Source organism: Salvelinus namaycush, unplaced genomic scaffold (genome assembly GCF_016432855.1).
Source record: "Salvelinus namaycush isolate Seneca unplaced genomic scaffold, SaNama_1.0 Scaffold832, whole genome shotgun sequence".
Lineage (NCBI taxonomy): Eukaryota > Metazoa > Chordata > Actinopteri > Salmoniformes > Salmonidae > Salvelinus > Salvelinus namaycush.
In genome coordinates, this window is record NW_024061567.1 from 10262 (window position 1) to 36484 (window position 26223).

At 42.2% G+C, this 26223-nt stretch overlaps 1 protein-coding gene across 1 annotated transcript; it reads right to left on the reverse strand.

Moving 5' to 3' along the window:
- Positions 1-21866: 21866 nt before the first annotated feature.
- LOC120043005 lies at positions 21867-24706 on the reverse strand. Its single transcript, XM_038987732.1, has 5 exons — positions 24480-24706; positions 23841-24158; positions 23509-23632; positions 22949-22988; positions 21867-22538 (listed from the first exon to the last, which is right to left on the reverse strand). The coding sequence occupies exons 1-5, from the start codon at positions 24547-24549 to the stop codon at positions 22446-22448; spliced, it is 645 nt and encodes a 214-aa protein (XP_038843660.1). The 5' UTR covers positions 24550-24706; the 3' UTR covers positions 21867-22445.
- Between the last annotated feature and the right edge of the window lie 1517 nt (positions 24707-26223).

Sequence of the window (26223 nt, forward strand, 5' to 3'; positions counted from 1 at the left end):
AACTCACTCAGCAGAGATTAATCCAATACGTCCTCCACCGGCACCCAGCATCCCTCCTCCAGACCGTACCCCTCCCAATCCACGAGGTACTGCAGGCCCCTCACCCGACGCCTGGAATCCAGTATGGATCGCACTGTGTACGCCGGGGCCCCCTCGATGTCCAGGGGGGGCTGAGGGACCTTCCGCACCTCAGCTCCTTGAAGCGGACCAGCTACCACCGGCCTGAGGAGAGACACATGAAACGAGGGGTTAATACGGTAATAAGGGGGAGCTGTAACCTATAACACACCTCGTTTATTCTCCTCGGGGCTTTAAATGGCCCCACAAACCGCAGACCCAGCTTCTGGCAGGGCAGGCGGAGGAGCAGGTTCACTCCCCAATGAGCGGCGTTGTGGCACTAAGTGATGGTTGTATGGGGACTTTGTTTATGGCTCTATCTCTTCCTAAGTGTCAAAGGAACTCAACCGAAAAGGAATGAAAGCATAAACAAAAGATATACAAAATATAGTTCTCACACAAAAATCATCTAATTGGACTGTATTCTATATACGTCCAATGTCCTGGCAAAATGACTATCATGGCATTGTCTCTAATGCCATATCTAGGGTTTTCCTACTTGGTGTGTTGCTTAGGCACTATCCTAAGTTGATAACTATATGATAAGTCTACAGCTGTAAGGCACTAGTTTTGGGTAGTCTACAGGGATGACCTATGGACTTCCGGGAAGAAAACTGATGAGTACTGTAGCCGAGTCAAAGGCCTCAAAGTAAATGTTCAACTTTACTAAGGCTGGTATTTTGCTCGAACCCTTAAGTGATCCTAGCAAAAATCCTAATTGGATGTTCCGTTGTGCATGTGCGTTTATGCTTACACAAGCGTGCATGTCAAGGGAAGAAAACCAAGTATCCTGGCAGATTACAACTTGTTCAGAATGAGTCTGACGTAGTCAGGTAATTTTCAGGTCAATGCCTGGAGGTCAGTCAGAATTGGTGTCGAGGGAATCTGTAGTGGTTTTACTACAAGTCACTGTGTCTTCCACTATTGTAGTGGCGATAGGTATGAAGAAGTCTATTTCATAGCTATGTTATCCACGGAGGAGCTAACCTCACGACGGAAGTACTCTTTAAGTATTGGACCAGTCGTACGTGGTTGTACGCAATTGTATCTAACATAAATCAACTCACAACCAGATAATTATTAAAATCATGTGTGCTAGATTAGAGTTGGATTGAAAACCTATAGCACGGTAGCTCTCCAGGAACCGGGTTGGAGATTCCTGCAGTATAGAGTATAGTATTGTGATGTAGTACTCAGAAGGGGGAGTAGAGAACTAGTCTATAATCTAGTCTCGGTACAGTAGGAGGAAGTTATGAATGAAGGGGCTTTTAAACTGACTGCAGAATGGGTTAGTAACTGACAGCAGTATGGGTTAGTAACTGACTGCAGTATGGGTTAGTAACTGACTGCAGTATGGGTTAGTAACTGACTGCAGTATGGGTTAGTAACTGACTGCAGTATGGGTTAGTAACCGACTGCAGTATGGGTTAGTAACTGACAGCAGTATGGGTTAGTAACTGACTGCGGTATGGGTTAGTAACTGACTGCAGTATGGGTTAGTAACTGACTGCAGTATGGGTTAGTAACTGACTGCAGTATGGGTTAGTAACTGACTGCAGTATGGGTTAGTAACTGACTGCAGTATGGGTAAGTAACTGACTGCAGTATGGGTTAGTAACTGACTGCAGTATGGGTTAGTAACTGACTGCAGTATGGGTTAGTAACTGACTGCAGTATGGGTTAGTAACTGACTGCAGTATGGGTTAGTGACTGACTGCAGAATGGGTTAGTAACTGACAGCAGTATGGGTTAGTAACTGACTGCAGTATGGATTAGTAACTGACTGCAGTATGGGTTAGTAACTGAATGCAGTATGGGTTATTAACTGACTGCAGTATGGGTTAGTAACTGACTGCAGTATGGGTTAGCAACTGACTGCAGTATGGGTTAGTAACTGACTGCAGTATGGGTTAGTAACTGACTGCAGTATGGGTTAGTAACTGACTGCAGTATGGGTAAGTAACTGACAGCAGTATGAGTTAGTAACTGACAGCAGTATGGGTTAGTAACTGACTGCAGTATGGTTAATAACTGACAGCAGTATGGGTTAGTAACTGACTGCGGTATGGGTTAGTAACTGACTGCGGTATGGGTTAGTAACTGACTGCAGTATGGGTTAGTAACTGAATGCAGTATAGGTTAGTAACTGACTGCAGTATGGGTTAGTAACTGACTGCAGTATGGGTTAGTAACTGACTGCAGTATGGGTTAGTAACTGACAGCAGTATGGGTTAGTAACTGACTGCAGTATGGGTTAGTAACTGACTGCAGTATGGGTTAGTAACTGACAGCAGTATGGGTTAGTAACTGACTGCAGTATGGGTTAGTAACTGACTGCGGTATGGGTTAGTAACTGACTGCAGTATGGGTTAGTAACTGACTGCAGTATGGGTTAGTAACCGACTGCAGTATGGGTTAGTAACTGACAGCAGTATGGTATGGGTTAGTAACTGACTGCGGTATGGGTTAGTAACTGACTGCAGTATGGGTTAGTAACTGAATGCAGTATAGGTTAGTAACTGACTGCAGTATGGGTTAGTAACTGACTGCAGTATGGGTTAGTAACTGACTGCAGTATGGGTTAGTAACTGACAGCAGTATGGGTTAGTAACTGACTGCAGTATGGGTTAGTAACTGACTGCAGTATGGGTTAGTAACTGACAGCAGTATGGGTTAGTAACTGACTGCAGTATGGGTTAGTAACTGGCTGCGGTATGGGTTAGTAACTGACTGCGGTATGGGTTAGTAACTGACTGCGGTATGGGTTAGTAACTGACTGCAGTATGGGTTAGTAACTGACAGCAGTATGGGTTAGTAACTGACTGCAGTATGGGTTAGTAACTGACTGCGGTATGGGTTAGTAACTGACTGCAGTATGGGTTAGTAACTGACAGCAGTATGGGTTAGTAACTGACTGCAGTATGGGTTAGTAACTGACTGCGGTATGGGTTAGTAACTGACTGCGGTATGGGTTAGTAACTGACTGCAGTATGGGTAAGTAACTGACTGCAGTATGGGTTAGTAACTGACTGCAGTATGGGTTAGTAACTGACTGCAGTATGGGTTAGTAACTGACTGCAGTATGGGTTAGTAACTGACTGCAGTATGGGTTAGTAACTGACTGCAGTATGGGTTAGTAACTGACAGCAGTATGGGTTAGTAACTGACAGCAGTATGGGTTAGTAACTGACAGCAGTATGGGTTAGTAACTGACAGCAGTATGGGTTAGTAACTGACAGCAGTATGGGTTAGTAACTGACTGCAGTATGGGTTAGTAACTGACAGCAGTATGGGTTCATGTATTGAATTATTAAAGTAACATCAACTACAGAATGTGTTGACATCAGTGAATATAAGGAACTATGGCTACAGATCAATCCTCTTTGTTCACTGATTAAATCATAGTTTTTTAGACAGTGACTTTTACTACACTCTACAGTTTATACAATGACTCTCAATTCACTATACAGTTTATACAATGCCTCACTTCACTGTACAGTTTATACAATGACTCACTTCACGATACAGTTTTGCAGTGAATTTCACTACGTTGTATCGTTTATGCAGTGACTTTCACTACACTGTACAGTTTGTACAGTGACTCGCTACACTGTACAGTTTATACAGTGACTTTCACTACACTGTACAGTTTATACAGTGCCTTTCAATACTCTATACATGCATTTCACTACATTACATTCATCATTTAACTTTAATTTAGCCTATAGCAGGGGTGTCAAACTCATTACATGGAGGGCAGGGTGTCTGCAGGTTTTTGGTTTTTACTTTCAATTAAGACAGACAACCAGGTGAGGCGAGTTCCTTACTAATTAGTGACCTTAATTCATAAAATCTAGTGCGAGGGTGGAGTGAAATCCCGCAGACACTCGGCCCTCCGTGGAATGAGTTTGACACGTGGACTATAGCTATATATAGCCTATACCTATATAAATAAAATCATGAATGTAGTGAAATACAGGTTTGAACTGCTGTAAAAAGCACTACATTTCATAAAGAAAAGCAATAGTATCAGCAATATTGTGTACATTCAGAAAACAATTCTGACAAATGCAGTATATCATGCATAAAACTAATTAGCTCACCTTTAGAAATGACTAGACTATTAGTATAATAAACAGGTAGTTGTCGTGTGCAGAAGACCTGGTGAAAATGTGAGTTCTCTTATAGAAAGGGAATTTGAATTCTCCTCTGTGTCCAACCAACATGATGTTGAATCACATATGACCCCTCCCCATACACCAGGCTAAAAGTAAACTCAGGTGATGAGATTTTATTTATATATTTTTTATGTTTTTTTCCAGAGTGTGTAAGCCAATGTCAGAACCATTGTTTTACCAGTTTTAGTTGAGAAGGTTAAAGGAACTCTTCTCAGGTAATAAAACAGAAAGGAGCTGAAATATTACACACACATAGCCAAGGGAGCCTGGCGCAGAGCTATAACAACCTACCCCTGATATGGTGATATTACTGTAAACAAGGAGGAACTATAACAACCTACCCCTGATTTTAAATGGCGATGTTACTGTAAACAGAGCTTTAAGAACCTTCCCCTGATTGTAAATTCTGATGTTTCTGTGAACAAGGTGACAATGGGCAGTTTTTTTTTTTAAATACAGCGTAGTTTTATATCAAACAGGTGGTAACACAATCCATATAAAGAATGTTTAATATTCAAAAACATTTTACAGATCAAGCGAGAATAATAGCCTGATTTATAAACAGTGTCAAATCAAGTGGAAATTGGAATCGAACACAACAAGCAACATACAAAATCTAAATAAATAGGAACTCAAACATGAGGATAAAACAAACAATCAAAGAGCAAACATTATCATTATTACATTCTAAGGTCTCCAATACATTCACACATTACACTGACATAACATGAAGAAAAACAAAACTATCTGTAGTTCCATAGATTTATAATAACAATACACTGTAAACTTAACTTGAACAAAAGTGCAACAAGGTCAATCATATTGAAATGGGTTGAAACAAATTACTAGGTTATTTAGAACAGAAAATAAATAGATAAATCTATTCTACTTGGTGTATGTTATCATAAAGTACATTCAAACAGTAGGTGGTGCTGTCCTAATAGATGAGGTAACCTAGCCTGACGACTCAAACTAAATTCTTCCACTGCTTTGTCCTTCACTACATACTTTAGTCTGGATATGGTGAGGGTTATTATTGAAGGCGTTCGTGGTGACGAGGGGCACGATGGGCGTTGTACAAAACAATGTCTTCAGCGATTGGATTGTCTCTAACCAATCAGAGTAAAAGCCAATGATGAATTTTCAAACCTCTGTTTTACCCACGTGTGTTCTAGCTCTGACTCAACCCATCGTTACCGGACAAATCAGATGGCCCCGAATGTGTTGGCATTCGGTGAAATGTTGGGGAGGTACTCAAATCCAGACTCATTGCAAAGAAGAAACTGACATCCTTGGGCGTAACGTTTGGCCGGAGCAAGGAGTTTGGGTAGCCAGGCAACAGGTAACCTACCTCATATCACAACACTCACCTACAAGAGGTCATCAATCTCTCAAACCTAAAAGTGCCATTTCAGTACCTCTAAACAGCATTAACCATATCATGGCTTGTATAATGCATGTGTTAATTAGCTTATTTATAACTGTGTAAGAATGACTCAACAAAATTCAACATCCAGTCTCAGTAACAACAGGTGCTCCAGTCCTCAACAAAAACAGCTGTCATCTACAGTGCATATAAGCACGGTCAGCAACAACAGACAGATGTTTACACAATGCTCCTAACAGGGTCCTGCTCGTCTGCTGTGGTTGCCAACGCTGCTTGCCTGCAACCTGCCAGATAGAATGTGAAGGTTACTATACTGTACTACAGTGAATCTGAAAGGACGTTATCCATAAACATTCCTGAGCTCTAAGGCATGCGTTGCTCACAGTTTGTCTGATAAAAACCAGAACCATATATAGAGTTGATGACTCAATTCATTCCATTTGTCTTACTACGAATATTAAAATAAAGATATTAGATATTACAGATAATCTTGTGCGGACTCACCTTTTTTCTTTTGAAGCTCGACACAGCCAAAGATGACTAAAAGGGAAATGATTAGGAATACTGGAATGGCAACAGCCCACGGGGATGTCCTCTTGTCACCTGGAAGGTGAAACATGAAATTCCAGTGAGCATATGTTTGGAGACACCATTTCCTCCAAAGAGAAAGACAAGGAATTTTACACCCTTCCTTTTTAATGCATTCAGTTTGAATAACATGTTGACATCATGTTCTGTCCCATCTATCCAATCATATCATCCATCACGTAGCTTCCCTGAGGGGCTGGAAACTACCCAGAACTCAACACAACACTTGACTACAGTGTGATTTTAAAAGGGAGTGACTCGTGATGCTTTAGCATGGTAGTCAACATTAAACCCAACTGGTGAGATAACATTACCAACAGCGCTAATAGCATCACAACATTAGCCTCTTGGAACCAGCCTGAAATCGCTGCGTTCTGTTTTCAGGAAACAGCATGTCGTGCTATTGCACGATGACGCTGGTCACAAGGCTATCACAACATGCCCCTGGGGATGATGTAGCCTGTTAAATAGAACGCCAAATTCATGTATCCAAATGTAAATGTTTATTATTAATAATATCATGAATTTGGCATGCTGTTTATAGAGCTAGGGACGATGTTTTCTCAATGTTGTTTTCAGGTTGAACCATTCTGACACGCTAAAAGAGTATGGTTTAGAAGTATATAATACGTCAACATCACGTACCCTCTTCAACCTCCCTCTCTCCAGGGAGAATAGGAAGCAGGACCCGCTCGTGTCTCTGTGTCCTCATCCCATTGTTTATGATACAGTCCACGTATCCCCCTGAGCCTGGCAACAGTTGGAGGGTGATGTTGCTATTGGCTGTGACAGTTTGGTCTTTGTTAATGACAGTCCAGTTGTTAGGTGTCTTTATGAGTGCTGCTGCAGAGATGTTCCATTGGATCCAAGGTGCTGGTTTACCTGTGGCAGAGCAGCTGACCACAACTTCCATGTCTGCTTTAGGTTCAGTGCTGGGGACTTTTTGCATTGTGGCTCTCACTTCAGATACACCTTTGAATAGATGAAACAGGGAATATTAGATCATATTGAGTTTATTTATTTTACCAGACAGATCAATTAAGAAGAGCTTTCAAAATATGTATCATGTTTTCATATATGGGTTGACACCAGCAAATGTCCCTTATTAATGCATGCAGAGTTCATGGTCACTAAAAAAAAAAAATAATACTGTCAGTGATGTAACAATGCCAATATGGCGATTTATACTTGCAGTTAGCTGGTGTTCTAAAGCATAGTGTTTTTATTCCCCTAATAAAACCCTTTACACGGCCATACTGTATTATTCAGATATATCACTCCTTAGCAAATGTCCTGCAATAAAGGGTGACTAAAGTATTATGCTATATTTGGCAACGCACCAGATGTAAGGACCTTTATATTACCTGTATTGGTGGTTTAGCTTAAGACTGTATTAGTGAAGCATCTACAGTACATTCGTAAAGTACTCAAACCGCTTCCCTTTTTCCACATTCAGTTACGTTACAGACTTATTCTAAAATTGATTAAATAAATACAAATTCCTCAATCTACCCCATAATGACAAAGCAAAAACATGTTTAGACATTTTTGCAAATCTTTTTTTAAATCAATTTTAGACTGGAACGTAGAAAAATGTGTAAAAAGTCAAGGAGTCTGAATACTTTCCGAATGTACTGAAGGTATTACTTATGAAGTCTTTATGAATGCTTCATAAGAGGATACCCCCAGTGACTTTCACTTCTATTCCAGTACCAGCACACATGATTCAACTAGGTCTAATCAAGGGCTGGATAATTAGTTAACCAGGTGTGCTTGTACCTCTGCTGATTTACGATTATTATTTTGAGTTACAATATCACTTACATTAAAATATAACTTCAACTGAATAGAGAACAATAGAGGGAAGCCCTAAAACTGTTATTATTCCGTGCATTAAATACCTTGAACAGTAAGACACGTCTGCTTGCGTATTGATCCACTCGGGTAAACATTGAAGGAACAAATATAGCAGGCGTCGTCCGCCCATGTTACATTCTTCACGGTAATGGACGTCGAGTTGAGAGATGCCTCCGTGAAAACCACCTTGCCTCGGTGCGGGTCTATGATTTGAGCGCCAAACCGCTTGCTGTAGGTGGCCAGATTCTCCACCGAGTCGTCTTTGAACAGTCTCTGCCAGGTGACTTGCAGCACACCTGTCGGGTCCGCAAGGGTGCAGGTATATGATGCGTCGGCATTGAAGTCAACCCTGGTGTCTCCTCTAGCTACGACGTTGACAGAGACCGCTACAAAAGGAAGAAGGCAAGTTAACAGTTAAATAAATAAAACAAGTTTAGCCTACATACAAAATAATCAATTACCTGTCAAACGTGGGAAATGTTGTTTACCTAACATATCTCATCTTATACGAGCAGAATCAACCCCTAGTCAGAAGCCATGGAAAACAATTGAATTACCTTCAGAGAGCAAGCATAAGAGAATGAGAAAAGTATTCATTCTCAGCTGGTGAATGTTGACTTAAGCTCATGGTTTTCTTTCTCACTTTGGACCATAATATATTGTTTCGTTAGTTGCACGTGAAGTGAGTCAGATTCAACGAAAAGGAAAGAATGTTTTTGGAAATCCCTTATTGTTGAGGGGGTATAGATTAGCCTCGTTCCCCAGTGGTTCCCGGCCGTAGCCAATTACACCGTGACATCTACTGTAACATACATGACAGGAAAAAGGAACTGTTAGTTCTTTATTTTTTGTGGCTCACGTTAGGCTGAAGCTGAATGACGTCATAGCAACAAAATAAACGCGGAAATGTATTTATTTCGACGTAATATTTTTGGATGTTCACATGCTCTATGCCGAACTAAACGACAAATTAGAGGCCACCACATCAAAGGCATCGAAAGGCTACTGTAACCACAGCAAGTTCCAAACCAATTGGCTGCTAATGCTCCACCCCAGAAACTAAACACGCCTACACTTGATGAACATAGCATAGCATATATTTCAGTCAATCTACAGTACCAGTCAAAAGTCTGAACACACCTACTCATTCAAGGGTTTTTCTTTAGTTTTACTAGTTTCTACATTTTAGAATAATAGTGAAGACATAAACGATGAAATAACACATATGGAATCATGTAGTAACCATAAGTGTTAAACAAATCAAAATATATTTGAGATTTTTCAAAGTAGCCACTCATTTGCCTTTGACCGCTTTGCACACTCTTGGCATTTTCTCAACCAGCTTCACCTGGAATGCTTTTCCAACAGTCTTGAAGGAGTTCCCACATATGCTGAGCACTTGTTGGCTGCTCTTCCTGCGGTCCAACTCATCCCAAACCACCTCAATTGGGTTGAGGTCGGGTGATTGTGGAGGCCATCTGATGCAGCACTCCATCACTCTCCTTCTTGGTCAAATAGCCCTTACACAGCCTGGAGGTGTATTGGGTCATTGTCCTGTTGAAAAACAAATGATAGTCCCACTAAGTGCAAACCAGATGGGGATGGCGTATCGCTGCAGAATGCTGTGGTAGCCATGCTGGTTAAGTGTGCCTTGAATTCTAAATAAATCACAGACAGTGTCACAAGCAAAGCACCCCCACACCTCCACCTCCATGCTTCACGGTGGGAACCACACATCCAGAGATCATCCGTTCACCTACTCTGCGTCTCACAAAGATACTGTGGTTGGAACCACAAATCAAAAATTTGTACTCATCAGACCAAAGGACAGATTTCCACTGGTCTAATGTCCATTGCTAGTGTTTCTTGGCCCAAGCAAGCCTCTTCTTGTTATTGGTGTCCTTTAGTAGTGGTTTCTTTGCAGCAATTTGACCATGAAGGCCTGATTCACGCAGTCTCCTCTGAACAGTTGATGTTGAGATGTGTCTGTTACTTGAACTCTGTGAAGCATTTATTTGGGCTGCAATTTCTGAGGCTGGTAACTCTAATGAATTTATCTATGGGTCTTCCTTTCCTGTGGCGGTCCTCATTCGAGCCAGTTTCATCATAGTGCTTGACGGTTTTTGCGACTGCACTTGAAGAAACTTTAAACGTTTTTGAAATGTTCTGCATTGATTGACCTCCATGTCTTAAAGTAATGATGGACTGTCGTTTCTCTTTGCTTATTTGAGCTTTTCTTGCCATAATATGGACTTGGTATTTTACCAAATAGGGCTATAATCTGTATACCACACCTACCTTGTCACAACACAAATGATTGGCTGAAATGCATTAAGAAGGAAAGAAATTCCACAAATTAACTTTTAACAAGGCTCACTTGTTAAATGAAATGCATTCCAGCTTTTTGAGAGAATGCCAAGAGTGTGCAAAGCTGTCAAGGCAAAGGGTGGCTACTTTGAAGAATCTCAAATATAAAATATATTTGATTTAACACTTTTTTGGTTACTACATGATTCCAAATGTGTAATTTCATAGTTTTGATGTCTTTACTATTATTCTACAATTTATCAAATATTAAAAATAAAGAAAAACCCTTCCATGAGTAGGTGTCCAAACTTTTGACTGGTACTGTCCATGAAACATTTTATAATGTGGGAAATGATGACTCTGTGTTTTAGTAATAAGGTGAGCATTTTATGAGTGAGACATTTTCAAGATTTTAAATCTATTACAGTAGTATGTGTGTCATAGGGGTTCACAGAATTTTTACTACATGCTTCTCACATTAAGTGCTGTTCTGGTAATTGTGTCAGCAGGAAGTTCCCAGATTCTCCTCCTGGTGGTTGCTGGTCTCCATTGTTAGTCTGGTGTTAGGGGTTGTGGGCTTTCCTCTTCCTAGGAGATGTGTAGTGACTGACTGTGCCTGAATGTCATAGCAAAAGGGGGAAGTCCACTGCCCCAGTGGGTAGAAGACAGGAGTTGCATTACACAAGTGAAACTGAAAGCTCTTTAGATACTTATGTGACTTCATTAATTGAAGGTGATGTTAACATCACGTTAGTGTAACCAGTGGTGTAAAAGTAAAAATACTATCATGTACTTCTTAAGTAGTTTTTGGGCGTATCTGTACTTTACTTTACTATTTATTTTTTTGACAACTTTTACTCCACTACATTCCTAAATAAAATAAGGTACTTTTTACTCCCATACATTGTCCCTAACACCCAAAAGTACTCGTTATATTTTCAATGTTTAGCAGGACAGGAAAATTATCAAATTCTCGAGAATATCTGACAGACTCACTAAACACACATCTTTTGTTTGTAAATGTTGTCTGGTTTGCTTAATATAAGGAATTAGAAATTATTTATACTTTTATTTTTGCTACTTAGGTATATTTTAGCAATTACATTTACTTTTGATACTTAATTATTATTTCCTTTGTTTAACTAGGCAAGTCAGTTAGGAACAAATTCTTATTTACAATGACAGCCTAGGAACAGTTCTGCCCCTGAACACTGCCTTGTTCAGGGGCAGAACGACAGATTTTTACTTTGTCAGCTCGGGGATTCGATCTAGCAACCTTTCGGTTACTGGCCCAACGTTCTAACCACTAGGCTACCTGCTGCCCCACTTCATTATGTTTAAATTCAAATACTTTCAGACTTTTACTCAAGTAGTATTTTACTGGTTGACTTTCACTGTAGTAATTTTTTATTATGGTATTGTTAAGTATGACAATTGGGTCCACCACTGAGTATAATATAGTTAATTTTATTATCATAATTGGGTTATAATTCTAATGGTACATTTTATTACATCATAAACTGCATGTCTATTAAAGTATAATCCCATCATTCTGTAATTTTACCATTTACAGTCTAGCTAGGAGTAGCCTTAAGGGTGTCAGGTAGCCTAGTGGTTAAGAGCATTGGGCCAATAACTGAAAGGTTGCTGGTTCGAATCCCTGAGCCCACTCTTGGGTTGCCATCAATAATGGCTGATCACCGAAGGTGTCTCGGGGAGTGGCCTAAGAGAAGGTCTGAGTCATGGTTACTGTAGAAAGGAATAAAATGAAAGAGGATCCACTACTGGAGGGTTATTACAATACTCTGGGCTACTCTCAGTGGCCTCGGTAGTAACTGAATCCAGTTCCAGGAAAGGAGAGCAGTCAAAATGATACTTACAGTAGACACTCATTATCAGAAATCACTGTACACTTTGATATCCTGTGATTGTATAAAGGGTATTGGAATGTGTACTAAGAGTTATCTGGTAAAACTGAAAGTAGCCTAGTTTAGAGAGGCGGGCCAGTAACCAGAAGATTGCCGGTGCAAATCCCATGCCAGACGGGAGAAACTTCTCCAGGGCTTCTGTACTGCAGTGTGTACAGTGTCACAACACTGTAGGGACAAATTGTGTACATATGTAGTTTTGATAAAAACCCCTGATGGGAAATTGAGTCAAAGGGTGTGTTCTAATCCGAACATCTGAACCAAACATTTTCATTATATCTTGGGAAGAACCTGTTTTAATATTCTGGTTAGCAGTTGTGGTCTTAAATTACTGTCTCACTCAACCAGAGGATGATTCCAGCTGCATCTCAACACTTACATATCTAATGTACATAAAAACAGACACAGTGAAAAGACAAAGACGATAATATTTTCTGAAACACATATTTCTTAACAATTGATGTAGTCTACTGCACAGAATATAGACTATATATGGTATGTTACTAACACAACAGTAAACAATCTAAACTATGGAGAGAATTACAATCAGGTGTGCAATCAGGTGACTCAAGGCTCTTACACAAATATAAAGCATTCACATATGTCATCAGACAGGGCACTTTTCTGGAATTTTTACTTCAGAAATGTTGCATCACTATCCGTTCATAGAGCTGTGACAGTCCTTTTTCAAATGCAGCACAGCGACACCTAGTGGAACTGCAGTTTTATTTTCCTTTTTGTTTCTTTAAAAAAAAACAGGAATTAAAATGACTGATTTAATAATGCATGTTGCTGTGGAGGTGACAGACACTCATGGCCTGGCTGTACTGTTCAGCAACACTAAAACCAGAGGGAGCCATAGTGATTATATGGTTCCCTCTGGTACTACACACACACATGCACAGTACCAGTCAAAAGTTTGGACACCCCTATTCATTCAAGGGTTTTTCTTTATTTTTTACTATTTTCTAAGTTGTAGAATAATAGTGAAGACATCAAAACTATGAAATAACACATGGAATCATGTAGTTACCAAAAAACTGTTAAACAACTCAAAATATATTTTCTATTTGAGATTCTTCAAAGTAGCCATCCTTTGCCTTGATTACAGCTTTGCACACTCTTGGCATTTTCTCAACCAGCTTCATGAGGTAGTCACCTGGAATGCATTTCAATTAACAGGTGTGCCTTTTTAATTTGTGGAATTTCTTTCCTTAATGCGTTTGAGCCAATCAGTTGTGTTGTGACAAGGTAGAGGTGGTATACAGAAGATAGCCCTATTTGGTTAAAGGCCAAGTCCATGTTATGGCAAGTTCAGCTCAAATAAGCAAAGAGAAACGATAGTCCATCGTTAATTTAAGACATGAAGGTCAGTCAATCTGGAACATTTCAAGAACCTCAAGTACAGTCGCAAAAACCAAGTGCTATGATGAAACTGGCTCTCATGAGGACCGCCCCAGGAAAGGAAGACCCAGAGTTACCTCTGCTGCAGAGGATAAGTTCATTAGAGTTACCGGCCTCAGAAATTGCAGCCCAAATAAATGCTTCACAGAGTTCAGGTAACAGACACTTTCAACATCAACTGTTCAGAGGACACGGCGTAAATCAGGCCTTCATGGTCGAATTGCTGCAAAGAAACCCCTACTAAAGGACAACAATAATAATAAGAGACTTGCTTGGGCCAAGAAACATGAGCAATGGACATTAGACCAGTGGAAATCTGTCCTTTGGTCTGGGGTCCAAATATGAGATTTTTGGTTCCAACCGCAGTGTCTTTGTGAGATGCAGAGTAGGTGAACGGATGAAGCATGGAGGAGGTGGTGTGGGGGTGCTTTGCTGATGACACTGTCAGTGATTTATTCAGAATTCAAGGCATGCTTAACCAGCATGGCTACCACAGCATTCTGCAGCGATGCGCCATCCCATCTGGTTTGTGCTTAGTGGGACTATCATTTGTTTTTCAACAGGACAATGACCCAAAACACACCTCCAGGCTGTGTAAGGGCTATTTGACCAAGAAAGAGAGTGATGGAGTGCTGCATCAGATGACCTGGCCTCCACAATCACCCAACCTCAACCCAATTGAAATGGTTTGGAATGAGTTGGACCGCAGATGGAAGGAAACGCAGCCAACAAGTGCTGAGCATATGTGGGAACTCCTTCAAGACTGTTGGAAAAGCATTCCATGTGACTACCTCCATGAAGCTGGTTGAGAGAATGCCAAGAGTGTGCAAAGCTGTCATCAAGGCAAAGGGTGGCTACTTTGAAGAATATAAAATATATTTTGATTTGTTTAACACTTTTTTGGATGCTATGATTCCATGTGTTATTTCATCGTTTTGATGTCTTCACTATTATTCTACAATGTAGAAATATTGAGATGCAAAGAATGTGTTCCTCCATTATATGTACACTCACAGGTGTAGTTCCCTTCATCAGATGGTTGTATGTTGCTGATATGTAGAAACACTCCACCACTCTTTATCTGTAGTGTGACTCTGGGGTCACAAGTGCTGTTTGTACCACTTTTTTTGTTGTCAAATATGACACTTGACAGTCATTCCCACCACTTATCACTCTATCTAACTTACATATTACATAAATCATTTCATGAATGGTTTGGTTTGGGCAGGCAAGAGTTCCCAAATCTGCTCCTGTTTCCAATGTTTCTACTTGAATCTCTGTAAAAATGAAGGGACATGGGTTGTGAGTATATTGTTTAAATTTAAATGTTTATTTTGCGTTGACTAGCATTACCATTGCAATGCACAATTTGTTGCATTGGAGAATGTTGTATAAAAAAAAATAATTACACATTTATAAATTAATGAATATTCTGAATCAAATGTTGCTGCTTCCCTGAATGCACTTCAAATTGTGCTGAGTGGAACTCCTGTTATACAAGGTAATGCTGACTGCATTAACATTTCACAAATGAAATATCAGAGGACAGGACCTTTTTCAGTGTTGTACATGCATGCTTTGTGTTTGAGAAAAGGACTAATCTTACATTCAAAGGCTGTGTACACACCCCACACCAGCAGAAGCAGAGAAAGCCTCAAGGCATGTCTTCCACACATAATGACCAACTGCAGAACCAGACGTTGGTCGATTATTTTCTGATCCGTCCTACAGCAGAATAAAAGTCAAACCAAAGTGATGGTCCTTTAACAGGTTGTATCCAGTCACATGATCTTGTGATAGCACCACTTCCTCTCGGCTATGTAACTGTATTCTAGCTTCTGTGTTACTTAAACAATGACAATACATCCCTTTGGCTCTGCAGTACAACAATTACATATAATAAACTACGTGTCAAGAGGTCATCTTCCCTGCTCCAGCAACAATGATAGATTCTGACAGCACCCAACAAGACTGAGGGGGGTCTATATCAAGTGTATGTAAGTGATGGTTAGATCTGGTCCTTCAGGTTAATAACAGGAAATGAACCTACCAACTGCTATGTTTATGATAAAACTAGTTATTATAATCATTCAATTATTACCTTTATATACCAATGCCTTATTAATACATCTGCAGCAGGGCAATAAAGTCCAGGGGCCTCATTTATAAACCCTTCATACTTATAAAATAGACCCCAGAATGTGCGTGCACCAGTAGGGGTGCGTGGGTAAAATCACCGGGGAAGCCAATATCAGATAAAAGCCATATTACAACCTATGTGTTGTGGTAATTGCATTGTTTGCTCTGTAACCTGTTAGTTCATATGCCTTCATATGCCTTGATATATAGGCCTAAATGCCGATACAAGAAGACACAGTGGAAGAATAAATTCAACCACACCTTTTGTTTAATTACAAAACCGGACAGCAATATCGGTCCGATGAAGTCTATAAAAATTGTTTGTTACATGCAATATGTATGTGACCTACAGCATGGTCAAGCAAGGTAATGTTGCTGACATTTTTGGACTACTAAACAACTATTGATTTAGAACCATGGAGAGTTACGACAAGTCACAAAGAAAACAGGAGCTGCCTCCACTATTCCAGCACCATTTCAACTTCAACATATAATCACCTATGCTTAGTCTATTACAGTGACAACTAAAAGATACCAAAATCGATTAAGTTCAATCAATGTGAGCTAAATATGATATGGTTGTCTATGGTACAGATGTATGTATGTGTGTATATGTGTGTGCGTGCAAGTACAAAAAACACGTCTCACCCTACTTGTAGAGAAAAGCCAATGGCTGTTGTTTAGCCACAGGAGCTACAGGCCAAAATACCGAACATGGAGAGGGAATAGACAACACTCCAAATGGTTCCTCTTTTAAATTAAATTAACATTCCAACAGTTTTCCCTCCAATCAGTGAATGGGAAATAGATCAAGTTGTGTTTGTGATTTTAGAGTGTGGGTCAGAACATTCTCCTGGTGAAACTTTTGTCATTTTTTTGTGTTGCCTAAACGGTGTTTGACTCTGTCATACAGTACACACTTTTAGTTTTTGTTGTTGTCACGATCGTCTTTTGGAGAGAGTGAGGACCAACATGCAGCGCGTGGAAAATACATCTTCTCTTTATTAAAGAAGGAAAAACGAAACAAAACAACAAACAGACGACCGTGAAGCTATACAAACATAAGTGCTGACACAAAACACTTCGACATAGACAATCCCCCACAAACAGCTAAAGCCTATGGTTGCCTTAAATATGGCTCCCAATCAGAGACAACAATAACCAGCTGTCTCTAATTGAGACCCAATTCAGGCAACCATAGACTTTCCTAGAACCTACACTCAACCATAGACACAGCTAGACACATTCACTCAACACAAACCCATACACTACACCCAACACCCCCTTTACCATATAACCACCCAAAACCGACAAAACACAAACATTCCCCATGTCACACCCTGACCTAACTAAAATAATAAAGAAAACAAAGAATACTAAGGCCAGGGCGTGACATAACCCCCCCCTTAAGGTGCGAACTCCGGGCGCACCAGCACAAAGTCTAGGGGAGGGTCTGGGTGGGCTTCCTTCCACGGCGGCGGCTCCGGCACTGGTCGTGGTCCCCACCCCACCACAGTCACTACCCGCCTCCGTAGCCTCCTCCAAATGGCCACCCTCCACCTCAACCCCACTGGATTAAGGGGCAGCACCGGACTAAGGGGCAGCACCGGACTAAGGGGCAGCACCGGACTAAGGGGCAGCACCGGGATAAGGGGCAGCACCGGGATAAGGGGCAGCACCGGGATAAGGGGCAGCACCGGGATAAGGGGCAGCACCGGGATAAGGGGCAGCACCGGGATAAGGGGCAGCACCAGGATAAGGGGCAGCACCAGGATAAGGGGCAGCACCAGGATAAGGGGCAGCTCCGGACTGAGGGACGGCAGCTCCGGACTGAGGGACGGCAGCTCCGGACTGAGGGACGGCAGCTCCGGACTGAGGGACGGCAGCTCCGGACTGAGGGACGGCAGCTCCGGACTGAGGGACGGCAGCTCCGGACTGAGGGACGGATCCTGGCTGGACGGCTCTGGCGGATCCTGGCTGGACGGCTCTGGCGGATCCTGGCTGGACGGCTCTGGCGGATCCTGGCTGGACGGCTCTGGCGGATCCTGGCTGGACGGCTCTGGCGGATCCTGGCTGGACGGCTCTGGCGGATCCTGGCTGGACGGCTCATGGTTGGCTGACGGATCTGGCTGCTCATGGCTGGCTGACGGATCTGGCTGCTCATGGCTGGCTGACGGATCTGGCTGCTCATGGCTGGCTGACGGATCTGGCTGCTCATGGCTGGCTGACGGATCTGGCTGCTCATGGCTGGCTGACGGATCTGGCTGCTCATGGCTGGCTGACGGATCTGGCTGCTCATGGCTGGCTGACGGATCTGGCTGCTCATGGCTGGCTGACGGATCTGGCTGCTCCTGTCTGGTAGGCGGCTCTGGCAGATCCTGTCTGGTAGGCGGCTCTGGCAGATCCTGTCTGGTAGGCGGCTCTGGCAGATCCTGTCTGGTTGGCGGCTCTGGCAGATCCTGACTGACGAATGGCTCTAGCGGCTCCTGACTGACGAACGGCTCTGACGGCTCGGGACAGACGGGCGGCTCTAATGGCTCGGGGCAGACGGATGGCTCAGATGGCGCTGGGTAGACGGATGGCTCAGATGGCGCTGGGTAGACGGGTGGCTCAGATGGCGCTGGGTAGACGGGTGGCTCAGATGGCGCTGGGTAGACGGGTGGCTCAGATGGCGCTGGGTAGACGGGTGGCTCAGATGGCGCTGGGTAGACGGGTGGCTCAGATGGCGCTTGGCAGACGGGTGGCTCAGATGGCGCTTGGCAGACGGGCAGTTCAGGCACCGCTGTGCAGACGGCAGACTCTGGCCGGCTGAGGCGCACTGTATGCCTGGTGCGTGGTGCCGGAACTGGTGTTACCGGGCTGGGGACACGCACCTTCAGGCTAGTGCGGGGAGAAGGAACAGGGCATACTGGACCCTGGAGACGCACATTAGGCCTAGTGCGTGGTGCCGGAACTGGTGGTACCGGGCTGGGGACACGCATCTCAGGGCTAGTGCGGGGAGCAGCAACAGGATGCACAGGACTCTGGAGACGCACAGGAGGCTTGGTGCGTGGCGCCGGAATTGGTGGTACCGGGCTGGAGACACGCACCATAGGACGAGTACGTGGAGGAGGAACAGGGCTCTGGAGACACACTGGAAGCCTGGTGCGTGGTGTAGGCACTGTTGGAACTGGACTGGGGCGGGGAGGTGGCGCCGGAAATACCGGACCGTGCAGGCGTACTGGTTCCCTTGAGCACCGAGCCTGCCCAACCTTACCTGGTTGAATGCTCCCCGTCGCCCGACCAGTGCGGGGAGGTGGAATAACCCGCACCGGGCTATGTAGGCGAACCGGGGACACCATGCGTAAGGCTGGTGCCATGTATGCCGGCCCGAGGAGACGCACTGGAGACCAGACGCGTTGAGCCGGCTTCATGACACCTGGCTCAATGCCCAATCTAGCCCTACCAGTGCGGGGAGGTAGAATAACCCGCACCGGGCTATGAACACGTACAGGAGACACCGTGCGCTCTACTGCGTAACACGGTGTTCGCCCGTACTCCCGCTCTCCACGGTTAGCCTGGGAAGTGGGCGCAGGTCTCCTACCTGCCCTCGGCCCACTACCTCTAAGCCCCCCCCAAGAATTTTTTTGGGCTGACTCACAGGCTTCCTACCGCGTCGTCGTGCTGCCTCCATTCGCCGGTATCCCTCCTCGCACTGCGCCAGAGAATCCCAGGCTGGCTCCGGCACTCGCCCTGGGTCGATCGCCCACCTGTCGATCTCCTCCCACGTAGTGTAGTCCAGATTACGCTCCCATTTCCATTCCTCCTTGCGCTGCTCCTGTTGCCGCTTTTCACGCTGCTTGATCCCATGTTGGTGGGGGATTCTGTCACGATCGTCTTTTGGAGAGAGTGAGGACCAACATGCAGCGCGTGGAAAATACATCTTCTCTTTATTAAAGAAGGAAAAACGAAACAAAACAACAAACAGACGACCGTGAAGCTATACAAACATAAGTGCTGACACAAAACACTTCGACATAGACAATCCCCCACAAACAGCTAAAGCCTATGGTTGCCTTAAATATGGCTCCCAATCAGAGACAACAATAACCAGCTGTCTCTAATTGAGACCCAATTCAGGCAACCATAGACTTTCCTAGAACCTACACTCAACCATAGACACAGCTAGACACATTCACTCAACACAAACCCATACACTACACCCAACACCCCCTTTACCATATAACCACCCAAAACCGACAAAACACAAACATTCCCCATGTCACACCCTGACCTAACTAAAATAATAAAGAAAACAAAGAATACTAAGGCCAGGGCGTGACAGTTGTCCTAGGCTACCTGGCTAAAATACTTGCTCGCTCGCCTAACTTCCTTTCATGGACAACAATACGCCAGGCCAGCTAGTTAACATTAGCATACTACATCTAGCTACATGTTGAACTTCCATCTTATCAGGCCAGACGCACAATATATGAATTTATGGTAGGATCAGAATCGCTGTTATAATCATTGGCCAGTACAGAGAATTAAGTAAAACCACAAGTCCAAATCCCTATCTCCATCCATGGCTAATTTAGGAAAGGGCAGATTTTTTTTCTTTTATAGCTAGCTAGCTAGCCACCAGAGGACAACACAACGAGATGCAACAATTCAAGTTTTTTTCTGTCAATAAAGACGTTTGGCTTGTGATTTGATTGGTCTGAAGCCAAATCCAAACTGGCTTCCTTTTGACATTTTTATTTTGGTTTACCAGGACCTTTCACAGCTGAATGATGGGTGTTTTTAAGGCAGAGTTTTAATGCTCGTTCAGGCGCGTACCGTTTAAGGACAGGTCTGATTTATAATGGGAAACATGCTTATGCATGGCGTGCGGCAAGTTTATAAATCTCTACTTTTGTAGGTGCGCAGTCTTTTCAGTGTGACATTTACGCAATGGTTATAAATGAGGCCCCTGGAGTTTGTGAGGGAGGTTGTGAGAGGACTTTGCACCGATAACATTTCTGTCAACTGTGACTTTCGTTATCACACTGTAGCAGTTTAAAGATCAGTGAATTTCAGTGAAGTAAGCAGAGGTAATACACACCATCAGACCAAACATTTACCTTTGACAGAAATATTGAAATGAAAAAGTTCTGTTCCTCCATGATGTACACACAGGTGTAGTTCCCTTCATCAGATGGTTGTATGTTGGTGATGTGTAGAAACATTCTGTCACTCTCTATATGTAGTGTGAATCTGGGGTCACAAGTGAAGTCTTACCATTATGGTTGGTCCGAAATTACACTTGACTGTCATTCCCCCAACATATCGCTCAATCTTATATATTACAAAAAAGATTTGGGTAGACGGATGTCTTATTTCAGTCACTGCCAACATGAAGGGAAACAGATGTGAGTGTACTGTTTCATGGGATTTAAATTGAGCAAAAAGTAAAGTTGATTTCTTATTGGCTAACTGCACTCCAATACAAACATACAATACAAAGAATACAAACATACTGACCAACTGCAGAACCAAACGTTACTCAATATTGTCTGCTCAGACCGAGTACAGGACTTGTCTATCCAACGTTAGTTGTTCAATAGAGAAACAAAGTCAAACTTGGGTTGACTAGTTATAATGGACCTTGAGGGCTGAGAGGAGGAAGTGGTTCTGTTTTCTAGCTTCTAGCTGTCTTACTGTTTCACATAAACACTTGGACCTCTGCTAGTGCATCTTGGTCTTTGCAAAGCATCACAGAGAGGCCAACATATTAACAACAGACACCTCAACAGGACAACTTCCTTCTTTATACACAAACAATGATAGATTCTGCACCACCACAAGGCTGAAGGGTTCTTATATCATATAAGCCTGATGTGGATAATAGTGAGTTTTCCTCTACAGTGTACATGCTGGGTTAGATACATACAGTCCATACAGTATACATATTACTATAGAGGTCATGGATCTGCTTGGAAATTAAGTTTTAATGAATGGTTTAGTTTTGTCGTTACATCTCTACACTTGAACATGTCATTCATGTAGGCCTACATGATACATGGAGATGGAACATTGAAAGCAAGGAAAATACATTGTCATGAAGCATGTTGTGATGACTGTACATCTACTGCTGCAGGGAATATCTTTTACAAATCCAATACACTGACACCTGGAGAAAATGCACATGATCACATCATCTGTCCACAAGAACATTGGTTATACGTAATATAATTGAAGGAGTCACATGATCACATTATGTGTCCACAGGAACATTGATTCTACGTAACATAATGTGCAGCATTCATACATTAAGTGCTGATATTTACAGCAACAGAAGACGATCTACAGTACAGGACCTATTCAGCCAGGTGTCAGTAACCAATCAATAGAACTATATAAAGTCAGTGTATCAGCTGTAAAAATAGGGGCATTACAGTAATCAAGATATACAGTAAATTGATATACTGTACAGTTGTATATCCAGGGCTGCTGAAATTCTATTTAACCCCTAGTGATAGAAAAAGGTGTCTAATGCCCTGTTGTCATTGGTGCCAGAGGTCAGGGGTTAGAATGTGTGAGCTGGAGGGTTGAGTAAAGCCCATTGTCTCTCCTTGTGAATGTGCTGTAGGGCTCCAAGTCCTGTTGCTCCTCCTACAAATACATTAACAATATGTCACCATATTACACTGTAAAATCTCATATGGGACTGTGGAAATATTTGTAAATTTTGGCAAATTAAATTGAAAATGTGAAAGAGCATAGTTTGCAGATGTATTACGACTACAGGTAACAGCAAACAATAACAGCCCTGACAGTCTTACGACTACAGGTAACAGAGCAAGCAAGAACAGCCCTGACAGTCTTACGACTAGAGGTAACAGAGCAAGCAAGAACAGCCCTGACAGTCTTACGACTACAGGTAACAGAGCAAGCAAGAACAGCCCTGACAGTCTTACGACTACAGTTAACAGAGCAAGCAAGAACAGCCCTGACGGTCATTCAATTCCAGGTAATATCAAGCAATAACAGCCCTGACAGAAAAGACAGTGTTGTTTCATCACCTCTTTAAAGGTGTACACCGCTTTCTGCTGTGTTCTCCCGCTGTGTAAAAGAAGAGAACACCAGTGAATGAACGTAACATAACATGGTTTTAAACAGCAGATGCTTTCTGGAACTAAATGTTTGTGTGTTTGTGCGTGGCTGCATGCATGTTTTTGTCCGGCACTCATTTTGACAAGGCAGGAAGTGAGAATCATCAACAGTTCAGTTATTAGTGACCTACAATAACCTTATAGAGTCAGACTCGAACGTAGGTCAAGTAGCCTATATCATACATTAGGGTATTTCATATGATCTCAGATCTGTTTATACTCTCTTGCCAGCTCTTTGTAGTCACACCATTGACATTTAGTTGGCAAGAGACTACAAACATATCTTGGACCTACAGTCTACAGCATATTTCTGAGGCCCATAGTCCTCTATATGAATTGTAGATCAGATTGTTATTTGAGATTGAATTTACAGTATATTACTACAGTACCTCCATAACAAAGTAATTGATTCATTCAATTACCAAATACCCATCAACTTTTCATTTAACAAGCTAATGAGAATCTCTTACTTGAGATGACATTTCCTCGTGATTATTCCAACGAGGACCACGACAGCTACAAATCCTGCAAAGGCTGTTATTATCATGACATTGAAAGAACGTTGGAAAGAAAGGTTGTTTGAGACATGGGATCCTGAAAAAGAAAAGAGAAGAAGTCATTGTGATCCTATATGGCTTGTTTCTCTTCCTCCACTCTGGTCATTTACATTGTTGACAGATGCTCAGTTTGAACACTATTTTTATTACAATCCAGTTCACTTGGACTGAGATGGTAGAGATGACTAAATGAGACCAAACATTCACAGTACAAGCTAAATGTGACACGCAAACCAAACACTTACCATTGACAGAAATATTGAGATGCAAAAAATGTGTTCCTCCATTATATACACACTCACAGGTGTAGTTCCCTTCATCAGATGGTTGTATGTTGGTGATGTGTAGAAACACTCTGTCACTCTCTATCTGCAGTGTGACTCTGGGGTCAGAAGTGTTGTCTGTACCATTTTGGTCAAACCGAAGAGACACTTGACAGTCATTCCCACCACTTATCACTCTATCTAACTTACATATTACAGACATCATGTTATGAATGGTTTGGTTTGGACAGGCTGGAGTGCCCAAATCTGCTCCTGTTTCCAATGTTTTCACTTGAATCTCTGTAAACATGAAGGAAAATGGTTTGTGAGTGTATTGTTACATTTAAATGTTTGTTTTGCATTACAATTGCAATGCCCAATTTGTTGCATTGGAGAAAGGTGTGTGTGTGCATATATATATATATATATATATGTGTATTCTGACACAGTTTCTGCTTCCATAAATGCAGTTCAGATTGTGGAACTCCTATTCTTATATGAGGTAATACTAATGCTGTTAAAATTTCGCAAATGAAATATGAGGACAGGGCCCCTTTCCTTTTTCAGTGTTGTACAAACTGTACATGCATGCTGTGTGTTTAAGAAAAGGACAAATCTTACCTTCAAAAGCTGTGCACACACCCCACACCAGCCGAAGCAGAGAAAGCCTGAATGCACATCTTCCACACATAATGACCAACTGCAGAACCAAACGTTAGTCCAATATTTTCTGCTCAGACCGACAGCAGAACAAAAGGCAAACCAAAGTGATGGTCCTTTGACAGGTATGAAACAGTTACATGATCTGGTGCTGTCTGAGAGGAGGAAGTGGTGCTGTGTAAATGTATTCTAAGTGTGACTGTCACAATGACAACACATCTCTTGGGCTGTGTCTAAGGGCTATCCAGTGCAACCACTACATATTGCATAACAATAAATACATATGTCAAGAGGTCCACTTCCTGCTCTAGAAACAATGATATATTCTGACACCACCACAAGACTGAGGGGGGTCTATATCAAGTGTATGTAAGTGATGGTTATTTTTATTTATTATATATCCCCATTAGCTGCTGCCTTGGCAGATCTAATGTTACTGCTTGTATGAGTTACTTGATGTGGAATAGAGTGTTAGATCGGGTCCTCCAGGTTAATAACAGGAAATGAACCTACCCAGTGCTATGTTTATGATAAAACTAGTTATTGTAATCATTCAATTATTACATTTTATATACCAATGCCTTATTAATACATCTGCAGCAGGGCAATAAAGTTCAGGGGCCTCATTTATAAACCCTTCGTACTTATAAAATGGACCACAGAATGTGTGTGCACCAGTAGGGGTGCGTGGGTAAAATCACCGGGGAAGCCAATCCTGAAAAAAAGCCATATTACAACCTGTGTTGTGATAATTGCATTGTTTGCTCTATAACCTGTTAGTTCATATGCCTTGACACCGTGATATATAGGCCTAAAGCCTAGACAATAAGAAAACACAATGGCAGAATAAATTAAACCACACCTTTGTTTAATGTGTAACGGTTTTCTTCTGTGGAAGAAGGAGAGGACCAAAGCGCAGCGTGATTAGTGTTCATCATGTTTAATAAAAGACAATAAACTGAACACTTCCAAAATACAAAACAACAAACGTGAAAACCGAAACAGTTCTATCTGGTGCAGACACACAAAGACTGAAGACAACCACCCACAAAACCCAACACAAAACAGGCTACCTAAATAGGGTTCCCAATCAGGGACAACGATTGACAGCTGCCTCTGATTGAGAACCATATCAGGCCAAACACAGAAATAGCAAAACATAGAAATACAAACATAGACTGCCCACCCCAACTCACGCCCTGACCATACTAAATATAGACAAAACAAAGGAAATAAAGGTCAGAACGTGACATAATGTTTCTGACTACTAAACAACTGTTGATTTAATGGAGAATTGCCGCAAGTCACAAAGACAGGAGCTGCCTCCACTATTCCAGCACCTTTTCAACTTCAACATTTCAACATAATCACCTATGCTTAGTCTAATACAGTGACAACTAAAATATTTAGTCTAATCAACTTAAACTAAATATGACATGGCTGTCCATGGTACTGATTTCTGTGTCTGTGTGTGCGTGCAAGTATAAAAAACATGTCGACTCACCCTACTTGTAGAAAAATAACGATGCCATCCTCCTCTTTCATGTTGCCTAAACGGTCTATCACTCTGTCATACAGTACACTCTTTTAGTTTTTGTTGTCCTAGGCTACCTGGCTAAAATACTTGCTCGCTAGACTAACTTCCTTTCATGGACAACAATACGCCTGGCCAACTAGTTAACATTAACCTACTTCATCTAGCTAC